This window comes from Puma concolor, chromosome B2 (assembly GCF_028749965.1).
Source record: "Puma concolor isolate L17-30 chromosome B2, mPumCon1.1.hap2, whole genome shotgun sequence".
Classification (NCBI taxonomy): domain Eukaryota; kingdom Metazoa; phylum Chordata; class Mammalia; order Carnivora; family Felidae; genus Puma; species Puma concolor.
This window is the reverse complement of record NC_141671.1, coordinates 106,767,011-106,778,708: the sequence shown is the minus strand read 5'-3', so window position 1 is coordinate 106,778,708 and position 11,698 is coordinate 106,767,011. Positions and strand designations below refer to the sequence as shown.

The 11,698-nt window shown below is 40.3% G+C and overlaps 1 protein-coding gene across 1 annotated transcript; it reads right to left on the bottom strand.

Annotated features, from left to right (window-relative positions):
- Window positions 1–2,666: 2,666 nt before the first annotated feature.
- Window positions 2,667–10,176, bottom strand: CALHM4 (calcium homeostasis modulator family member 4). The gene is made up of 2 exons (XM_025925510.2): window positions 9,538–10,176; window positions 2,667–5,882 (listed from the first exon to the last, which is right to left on the bottom strand). The coding sequence occupies exons 1-2, from the start codon at window positions 10,093–10,095 to the stop codon at window positions 5,496–5,498; spliced, it is 945 nt and encodes a 314-aa protein (XP_025781295.1). The 5' UTR covers window positions 10,096–10,176; the 3' UTR covers window positions 2,667–5,495.
- Window positions 10,177–11,698: the final 1,522 nt, after the last annotated feature.

Sequence of the window (11,698 nt, the reverse complement as noted above, 5' to 3'; positions counted from 1 at the left end):
TTTGGGGAGGCCATTATTTAGTCTGCCACAGTATGTAAACTCTGAGGTATGTGAGTACGCACAGTTTTTCTGGATATTTCTTCAAAACAGCTTTCCTTTCCCCAAAAATGGCATTTCAAAGACCTCTGTGACTTAAAATACTTTAATCACTCCCATAATTTTATCACCCTCCCCTATCTCATGTAAGGGAACATTAAAGTTCCAGAGAGATTGACTTATACAAAAACCCTATGATGATGAGAGACGTTTCCCTGACCCGTTTTTGACCGACTTTTTTATAACTATGGCCTGTTGAAAACAAATTGGCAAATTATAGTGGCTTCCTGCCCATTCTTTGCATACATTGAATACCTGAACCTCTGGGGTAAACTGGCAGGTAGTCTGTGGCTACAGATTCAGTGCCACTGGCTGTTGAGTACCTCAGATCCAAAGTTATGCCCCAGCAAGAGTGCACAAATCACTTTGTTAAGAAGCACAGTGCCTTGGGGCACCTGGGCTCAGCTGAGCATCTGACTCTTTATTTCTACTCAGGTGATGATCTCACTGTTCATGAGTTCAGGCCCCAGGTCGGGCTCTGCACTGGCAGTGCAGAATCTGCTTGGGATTCTTTCTCTCTCTCCCTCTCTCTGCCCCTCCCATGCTCGCTCTCTCTCTTTCTCTCCCTCAAAATAGTAAAAATAAACTAAAAAAAAAAAAAAAAAAGAAGAAGGCATGATGCCTTGAAGCTGAGCCCTTATACATGCCGGGAGAGTGGAAGTGGAAAGAGAGGGACTCAGATGTGATATAGCACCCTACTTTTGGAGCTCAGGGTGTTTTCATTATTCATCGTCAGATGTAGGAGGAGAATCCTCCTGACACCTACAAGGCCTTGGCAGGTTGGTGAGCTGCCTCCCATTGCTGTATTCCAGCACAGTGCTATGAAGTGTAGTATCAGAAGTGAAACCACCAGGGCTGGATTCTGGCTCTATCACTGTAAGTATGGGTCCTTTGGCAAGTTGCTTGACTTCTCTTTACCTCAGTTACCTCATCAGTAAAATGGGGGAACTTATTTTATGGGAGTAATATAGGCTTGGGTTCCCATTACGACCCATGGTTCCCCAGTTATCTCATAAAATATCAGTGAGAAAGCATTTCATCTGTGTAGAACTTTACACAAAGTTTCTTCACATTCTCTGGGTTGCTTAACTCCATGTCAGCAAGTCCTATCAGAATATGTGATTCTGTTTCCCAGTTTGTTGCAAGGAGGACTTGGGATAATTCGTTTGAAGTAGCTGGCATACACGAAGCACTACATTTTGTTACGACTAAAATCACCACTACAGATGGGTGCAGATACTTGTCTGGCCGCTGGGGGGCAGCAGAGTAAACAACAATCGAAATCCATTTCTCTGTAAGGTTCTGATGTACTGAGATTAGAGAAGTTTAATCATACTTAGTGGTTAGCACAGAAAAAATAATTCCATTTCAGGAATGATGTAATTTACCTCTCCGGAAACACCATTCATTGCTCTTTGGTCCACAGGTCACATTTAGAGATGTGTGCCCCCCAACCCAAAGAGCTAGTTGTGTAGCTGTGTAGCCTGCCAATATCTGTTCTTTAGTGACTGGGGCTAAATTTGGATAGATTTACGTAGAAGCCAACATTGTGTCTCCACACCATATATTTTGAGGTAGTAAATAACTACTTAGTCTTGCATTTGGAAGGCCTTTGGTTGGCTGTGATCTTTCAAAGTTTTAAGGTTAATGTGATTTTCCTTGGTGCTAAGCAAAATGCAGAAAAGTAGTTTGGAAATTCACATTGTTGCTTCTTATTACAGTCTTGCATTTGAATTTTTTTTTTTTTTTAAGGGAGAGAGCATGTGAGGGGGACAGAAGGAGAGAGAGAATCTTAAGTAGGCTCCACGGTCAGTCAGCATGGAGCCTGATGCAGAGCTCAATCCCATGACCCTGGGATCATGATCTGGGTCAAAACCAAGAGCTGGACATTCAACTGACTGAGGCACCCAGGTGCCCCTGCATTTGACTTTTTTTTTTCTTAAATGTTTATTTATTTTTGAGACAGAGAGAGACAGAGCATGAATGGGGGAGGGTCAGAGAAACAGACACAGAATCTGAAACAGGCTCCAGGCTCTGAGCTGTCAGCTCAGAGCCCAACGTGGGGCTCGAACTCACGGACCACGAGATCATGACTTGAGCCGAAGTCAGATGCTTAACCGACTGAGCCACCCAGGTGCCCCTGCATTTGACTGTTAAAGTTGAAGATTGAGAACAGAGAAGGGAGACAAAGAAGATGAATAGAAGTATGATTCCACAATTCGGCTTTGGAAAACATAAAGTTGAGTAAAACACATCTAAGCTTGTCTCCTAGAAAGGAGGCAGCTTAGATTGTGGTGGGGGAATGGGAGAGCTGGCAGAGTTGAAGTTAAGAAATGAGCAAGTCTGTATATATGCCACAGCATTTGATGTAGTAGCCAAAAGCATTTGGTAACAAAATATAAGGTAGTATTAGCGCATAATTAACTTTAATTATATGTCTTAAAACTACATAAATCCATTAGGCATAAAGAGGAGGAAGTACAATGTTCCTGATGGAAAAGTCTTGTCTCACTTGCTGTGGAACAAAAGAATATTCCAGACAAACATACGCACGTGCACGCACACACACCGAGAAATGGGAATTTGATTTATTTAATTGGTAATGGATAGTATACAATGAAATGGAACAGATGTGTACTACCCTTCAAATGTTCACAGATGCCATAAAGCCCTTTGAAGCCATGTGGAGGAGCCAAAGAATATTTAAAATCCCTTGCTAGAAAGCTATGGTGGAAGATCATAATTACATGATTTAGAATATTAACTGTGCATGTCATACAGAAGTTTGATGTAGAAAGCGCTTCCAGGGTCTAGTGAAAAGAAAGTTTCCTGGTGTTTAATGTGTATAAACAACTATTATCTTCCTTCTTTTCTTTTTTTTTAATTTTTTTTTAACATTTATTCATTCTTGAGGGACAGAGAGAGCATGAATGGGGGAGGCGTAGAGAGAGAGGGAAACACCGAATCCGAAGCAGGCTCCAAGCTCTGAGCTGTCAGCACAGAGCCCGATGCAGGGCTCGAACCACAAACTGTGAGATCATGTCCTGAGCCGGAGTCGGACGCTTAACCAACTGAGCCACCCAGGCGCTCCTATTATCTTCTTTCTGATGATGTAATACTTTAACTGTATATACTCTTTGATTTTTCTGTTAACTGAAAACTTATTAAAGAGTATTTACTGTGGAATATTCCCCCAAACACTAGTAAAACAATTCTGAGCATGGTGTAAAGTGTTGATTTAACTGTTATGTTCCAAATGGAGGAATTTCAAAAATTCCCAGATAGAGGGATAGAATTTTAGTGCTGGAGGAGACAAAGTGGACATGATCTTCCATATTTACACAGCTCATTTATATCAGAGCCAAAGGAGGACTCTAGTTACCTTCCACAACTTCTTTTTTGTTAACGATCCCTCTCATGATTTCATGTCAGTTTTGTATATGGATTTAGGTGACAAAGTGGAATGGCTTCCCTTGGCCATTTGAAAAATATCAGTACATTAACACTCTTTTGAAAGTGGAATGCCAGCAAATGTCTTTAGAGGAAGAATTGAACTCAGTAATACTTTCCTTGTAGTGGAGACAACCTGGGCCTACTACTATTCCAGAAGATTGTATACATCTGGACCTGTATACGTATGAGCATAAACACAAAAATCTTATCAGGTTTAAACAGAATCTCAAGAATACATTTCCTTCAGTTCCTTTGCCCTACAACAGGTAAGGTATCATTTATGTTTTATAGATGAAAACAGTTGAGTCCCAGAGACACTAACTGACTTGCCCAGTAAGTAATGATGAGGGAGGGACAGATCTCCTGACTTAGCAAAGTGCATCACTTCTAGATTTTTTAAAAAATGGTCTTCGGGGTGCTTGGGTGGCTCAGTTGGTTAAGTGTCCGACTTCAGCTCAGGTATGATCTTGCAGTTCATGAGTTCGAGCCCTGTGTCGGGCTCTGTGCTGGGCTCTGTGCTGACAGCTCAGAGCCTGAAGCCTGCTTCGGATTCTGTGTCCTCCTCTCTTCCTCTCCCCCACTCATACTCTGTCTCTCAAAAATGAATAAATGTTAAAAAAAATGTAATGGTCTCCTTAAAATTCTTTTTCTATTTCTTTTCGTTGTGTGGAACCCATAATTGCATACAGAATAGACTCTTTCTTCCATGATTGTGTAACAGAATAGTAAGTATTTGATTGCATTTTAGGTACTCAAGTAACTGGTTTCCTTGAAAGTGAATCTTGAAAGTTAGCTTGACTATTGGGAGTTGGTCCATTATTACCCAGTAAGCAGCCATTGTTTCGGCTTAAAAAATACACAAACGCCTTCATTTTGCTTATTTTGGCCAACGAACCAGTTGCTTAGGTGAATGTGACAAACATGAAGCATAAGGCACTATATATATCAGAAATAACCAGGATCAATTACAAAACTGTCAAATTTTAGAGGTGTAAAGTCACAGAGAAGAGTCAGGCAGGTCTCTGCTTTTGGAGTTGTAGATAGTGGATACATAAATACGTATAGCAGTCTTACTTCCCCAAATGGATTTTGAACAAGGGCACAAAGTGATAATGAAAAGGCACAGATGGCATCTCTGCAGTGGAGCACAGAAGGGAAACTTTCTGGAATAAACTTTATATGTTGTGACTATAAAAATGCTCCTAGTATGGAGGTGCTACAAAAGAACATTTGTATGCTACAAAAAAACATATGATACTAATGATGATAGAATAATGCATCATCTTCCCCTGGTTATGGCAGAATGACTCAAGACCTTTCTGCATGAGCTTCTCTCTTACATGTTACCAGTTTAGAAAGGGCATTTTGTCCTGGCTCCCAAAGATCAGATATTTAAGATCAAAGGAAGGGGTAGAAGCAAGTGAAAAGTTCCTAGATATTATATAGGGGTAGAAATAAAACCAGAAATTAGAGTCAGGGAAATAGTGATAAAAGACATGGGATGCAAGGAGAAAGGGGGAAAGGAACATTTATTGGCACTTATTTTAGGAAAGGCACTGTGCTTTTGTTAACACATTTAATCCTCACCACGGCTCTGCGAAGTAGCCACTATGTGCAGGTAACAAGATGGGGCTCAGAAATATTAGTTTCTACAGAGATACTGAGTCATAGAATCAACATTCTAATTTTGATATGACTTCAAATTCCATATTGTTTTACTTACACCAATAGAGGCATCACCAGACCTATATTATACCATTACCACTTCCACCAAGGAAATCCCAAAAAGAAAGATTGGCACAATGATCAGATAAAGTGACTTTGGAACTAGCATCTTGAATGGGCTTATTTAAACAAATACCAAAAGACACAGAAAATTAAAGAGATGACACTGAAACTCCATCAAAGTATCTGTTAAGCAACCTGACCTGTGAGAGGTGCTATAATCAAGGTCGTAATTCGATGCCTTCAGATTTGCTTTCCTCACTCTCCTCATCCAGCCTGTCTCTAAGGAAGCTGTAGTGACCTTGCAAATCGTCCCCCATGCAGAGAAGACTGGGTGCTGAAATCTCTTTCCAGTCCTGACACGAAGGAATGCGGATGCGTTTGACGTCTTCCTTTCCAGGAGTGAAGCCAAAGAGTTTCTGTATGCGCTTCATGATGAGGAGCCTCGAATGCTGTTCTGCAGCTTGTTCAAAGAGCTCCCTCTCGTTGCGGAGGTGGTTGGTCCAGTACCAGTGCTGCCGAGAGGGGAGGGGGGAGCAGCACGTCGCCAAGCAGCGGGACACTAGGATAGCGACGGTTGCCAAGGTGATCAAAATCCAGCCCAGCATCTTCACATAATCGTTTAAAAGAAAAACAGCATCAATTTGGGAATATTCAAGGGACAATCATAGCAATGGGGATTTCTACAAAACTGGGGGTAAGAAGTAAACTGTGGGTAAGAAGCTTGTTTTCCTAGTCTTTGAAATATGAACAAGGTGCTGATCACTTGGTATGGCTACAGGTGCGATGGAGAGAATAAGCCCACCCATTTCAATTTGGTTTTTGGATCACAAAGGATATTGACCAGTTAGCTTGGAATGGATTATAACTACTGTTCTTAAAGTGACACCTGCTATAACCCACCAATTACTCTTGTGGAAGGTACCTAAACTACATCTTTTGGCTTTAGCTGAACTTTTCCCCCCCAACCATTAGGAACAGGCTCAACATCTTTGGGTGCTTAATAACTATTTGATAATGATGGTGATGAAAATGATGATATGATAGATAATAATAGTAGCTTCCTACGTGCCTTCATAATAACGTGCTAACATGTATTCATTGACATTTCTTCCTGAGTTGCTCTTTTCTTTTATTTTTTGTGACCAAGGAAGACTCATGTCCCTAAATGTAAAGCATCTTATTATTTTCCTTTTAATTTCCCTCCTCCTTTAAATAGTTATTTGCTGACCAGTTTTATGATTCATTTTTGAAATATACTTTGAAAGGAAAATTAACAATATTTCATCTGTAATTATTTAGTTTCCTCTTTTAATGACTGACATAAATGGCTGTTTTCTAGTCTTATTTTTTTTTAATTTTCTTTTGTTTTTAATGTTTATTTCTGAGACAGAGAAACAGAGCATGAGTGGGGGAGGGACAGAGAGAGAGAGGGAGACACAGAATCTGAAGCAGGCTCCAGGCTCTGACCTGTCAGCACAGAGCCCGATGTGGGGCTCGAACTCACAGACCGCGAGATCATGACCTGAGCCGAAGTCAGACGCTCAACCGACTGAGCCACCCAGGCGCCCCTGTTTTCTAGTCTTAAAACCCTTTTTTTTAATTACTCTTTTTTCAATAGTTAGTGATTATTATATAAAGTGAGAGAGGCAAGTTCCATACGTGTAGGGAAGCCAGCAGTAGGCAGCTTCCCAGCCACAGTCTCGGAGGTGAAGTTCTCTCCCACAGCTTGTGATTCACCGGTAGTCCTGGAATTACCGGTGTGAGCACAGCAGGATAGCTGCGCTCAGTGGAGGCTAAAACATACAAAGTGACACTTAGGGCAGTTTAATTTAATAGAGGCCAGCATGGTGGAGGAAAGGGCATCTGAGATGCCCATTAATTCATTAGCTATCATTTATTGAGTCCCAGGTTGACCTCACACCATGTTCTCTATACATGGTGCTTGGTTATAGGGACTCAGATGTGAATAATTTAAGTTGCGTTCATCCTTTCCACAGTCTTTAAGTCTAAAGAGGGAGACAAAATAGCAAGCCAAGAAATATGGTAAAATGTGATCATTTTTGATATCAGTAAGCAGATGGGACAGAAGTGAATTCACTTAAGGAAGAGGAGTACCAGGGAATACTTCCCAGAGGAGATGATGCTCAGACTTAAACATTAAAGAGGAGTTCACCAGATGCAAGAAGTTGAGGAGAGCTCTAAGAAGAGAGGAAGAAAAGTAAGAGCATGAAGAGTTGGGAGAACCTCAGGAAGTTTGTCCTCACGGGGTCATAGGAGTCATGTGGAAAAGTGGTCAGCAGCCAGACACTGAAGGACCTTGTATTCATGACAAGAATTTGGATTTGTGATTGGGCTCGTAGAAAATCATTGAAGAATTATATGGCGGATGGGGTGGGGCTCATCATTCAGTTTGCATTTAGAAAGATAATTTTGACATGGTTGTAGAAGATCAACTGAAATTCGGTAAAACTAATGTCAGGAAGCTGTTTTAGAATAAAGTATGGGCAGAGAAGGGGTTTGAAGTTAATATGACCTTGTTGGTCATCTCAGAATAATGAAACTTATAGTGTATATTCCTCAAATGAGACTGAAGTTCAAGGTAGTTGTGAAAGGCAACCTGGTGAAATGGAAACGGCATGACCTTTGAATATCTCTATCAGTCATTTATTAGCTCTGTGAACTTACAAAAGTTACATGAACTCTTTGAGCATTGGTTTCCTTGTCTGTAAAATGGGGTTGATTAAACCTTTCTCTTAAGATTATGAGGGTTATAATTAAATAGGAAATATTTATAAAGTATATGAGAAGCGCCTCAATAAATATTAGTTTTGTGGGGCGCCTGGGTGGCTCAGTCGGTTGGGCGTCCGACTTCAGCTCAGGTCACGATCTCATGGTCCGTGAGTTCGAGCCCGGCATCGGGCTCTGGGCTGATGGCTCAGAGCCTGGAGCCTGCTTCGATTCTGTGTCTCCCTCTCTCTGCCCCTTCCCCAGCTCTCTCTCTCTCTTTCTCTCAAAAGTAAATAAACATTAAAAAAAATTGTTTAAAATAAATAAATAAATAAATAAATAAATATTAGTTTTGTTGCTGCTGGTCCAAGAAATCCACTGGCTGATGGCACTCAGAACTATACAACTGTGTCTTATCACAGAAGTCCTTGCATGCATTAAATAACATATTATCACTTTAAGAAGATCTTACCAGTGTATATTACGTCTTAGTTTTTCTTGAGCGAGAACATTTTTTAAAGTTAGAATTCCCCCATTGATTATTTGACCTCTCACCTGCCTTCACACAGTTCCTCTGGCTGACCTTTAGGGCTAGCATAAAAGGTTGAGACAGAGATACTTTAATGGGATATCTAACTTTGCTTAAATCAGGACATAGGCAACACTTGAGTATTCTGTGTGTCGATAGTAATTTTTTTCAACAAAATAGCGTTATCACTTCCTAAATTTCAATAACTAAAAAGTGATGGGTCAAAAAATGTGTATGCCTTTGCAATAAGTAGTTTAAAAATAATTTATTTCAATTTTATTTCAGTGGTTTGAAAATGTGTTTTTCCCCCCAAATCCCTTGCAGAGAGTAATGTATGCCAATTACTCTTTCTGTACGGACAGAATGCACTCTTACACTTCTTAAATTTAAGCTGTAAGTGCCGTGGATTTAGGCCTTTTCCCTACCTCACTCCACCCCCTCGCATAAATTTGTCTAAGGACATTACATTTAGAACTATCACTGGAACTTATTGTCGTCATAATTAAGCTTCCTATAGTTTTAGGCAAACTGTTAATATGTGGAATGAATATTTAAGAACGTGTATATGCAGAAAGAATTAAATAATATACTATATAGTAATAATAATTTTAATAACAATGTCTAAAATGTATTATATTTAATATCGATTCTGGACACCATACGGAGCGCTTTACATGTATGCACTCATTTATTACTCAATCCAACTTTATGTGGTAGATCCTACCAGTATCCCCGTTTTACAGCTGAGAAAAGTGAGGCATGGGTAAGTTAGATAACTTGCATAAGGTTCTGCAGGTTGATAAATGGCAAAGCAAGACTCAAAAACAGATCTGCTGACTCCAAAGCCCAACATCCTAACTATATCAAATAGCCACTCAGTAGAAATCACTTCGATGAATAGCATCTAGTTTGCATTTTATATTCAGACAATATCAGAAGCGGTAGGAATGTGAAGTGTGTCCAGTGACTAGTTAAGACGGGATAGCATAGCATCAGGAACTTACTTGTGACTGGTATCTGTGCAGAAGAGCTACTTCATCTCTCACTTGGATCATGTCAGATGGAGTTGATTTGCAACATGGAAACCCAGCTAGGATCTGTTCCCGTCTGCTGGCACTGACATTGTCAAATACTGCGTAATGGTTCACAGATGCGAATTCACTTGCCGCACATTCATAGTAGGTGCCTGTCAGCAGGGTTGCCGCCAGCCATGTTAACGGAGCAACAAGTGCCCTCCCAGTGATGCTGAAGAACCTGAGGCAAGCCAGCTTGCGCTCCAAGAGGCTGATTCTCCGGCGTGGAGGAGCACAGCTGCAGCAGTATTCACGGCTCATTGTCCACATCTGGCTTCTCAGGGCATAGCCAGCAACCAGAAGGAGCAAGGCTGGAATGAGTAGAAAAGCAGAACCATAGTAGAAATTTTTCCCAACCTGGCAAGGACATTTGAATGTGAAAGAAGAGAACAGCTGTTGCCCACCAATAGTCGAAGCAGCAATTAAAGCATTGATAAATGTTCCACTTCTCTGCAGGGAAGACACAATATTGTTGAGAGTCGGGCTCATCGTCGGGAAGCTCTTACACGAATCAGCTTCCGGCCCTTTCTGATCGTTAGACTCCACCAGCTATAACCATTTTATGGGACCTTACTGGTTTAACTGGCTGTGTCAAGCAACCCAATATCCTCAAACATGTTTAAAGGATTCAGGCATCTTTCCTTATGTACTTTGTGAATCCTGAGCTAATAAATGTACTTCAGATTACAGCCGGAAGAAACTAGAGAGATTCATCTGGTACGAGTGACAGGGAAAACTACTTCAGTGTATCTTCCCACTAAAAAGAGAATGGCCTGCTTGCACAGCAACTGCTGCCATCTTTCCATGTGCTGCCTTGATCAGCACCGGCAAATAGGGCATTGGCAGCAAAACGGAGAACATTCTTACCCTGTACTAGACCAGGAGTTAGTTACCATAAAATTATGACAAAAGGCGTAACAGAACTTACCAAATAATAGAGACACCCAAAATTTAGGGCTGTCTGGAACATCCATAACCTATGAGTTCTTCCAGAACATCCCAAAAGCTTTTCCCAAAAGAAGAACAAGTCTTGGGTACCCCTAAAGTCAAATTGCAACAAAACTAACTTTCTAACTTTGCATAAAAAATGTGTTTGTATGCACAGAATCTAATATAATAATGTGTTGCTTTATAAGCTAAGTTGCAAACTTGTTTATAAGGTATCTTTTTGTTATATGAAAATGTGATAGGTATTAGTAAAATTATATACCTATAAAAAGAAATTAAATGATCAAATATGTAAGGTGTTTTCTATATTTATTTCATCAGCAAATATTTATTGTATAACTTCTATGTAAAAGGCATTGGACTAGGCTTGGTTGGGCTGATAAAAAATGAGTAAGAGGGGCACCTGGGTGGCGCAGTCGGTTAAGCGTCCGACTTCAGCCAGGTCACGATCTCGCAGTCCGTGAGTTCGAGCCCCGCGTCAGGCTCTGGGCTGATGGCTCAGAGCCTGGAGCCTGTTTCCGACTCTGTGTCTCCCTCTCTCTCTGCCCCTCCCCCGTTCATGCTCTGTCTCTTTCTGTCCCAAAAATAAATAAAAAACGTTGAAAAAAAAATTAAAAAAAAAAATGAGTAAGAAATAAATTTCTTTTTTCAAACTCTCAACTGGATATGGTTAATTACATAATTAGTGAATTGGAACATAATGCTGAGGAATTCACCCAAAGTAGAGTATTAAAAGATAAAGAAATAAAATAATATATTTTAAAATCCAATTCAAGGAAAAGGAAACAGAGGACAGATTAAGCAACTCCATAATAGGAGTTCCAGCAGGGAAAAATGAGGGGATAGGCAGAGAAATACTATTTGAAGAGAAGTGACTGAGAATTTTGTAAAATCAAAGAAAGTTCCCACATCAGAAGAGTGTTAGATGTTCTGAGCAGTGTAAATAAAGACAAATCCACATATAAATACATCATAGTAAAACTTCAGACTGTGAAAAATGAAGAGATATTATTAAAAGCTACCAGAAAGAAGAGGTACGTAAGCCACAAAAGAATGACAGTAGACGGACAATAGATTTCCCACTGACAACAGTAGAGACCAGAAGGCAGTTGTCTTCAGGCTGTATGGTTTTGTTTTTGTGTGT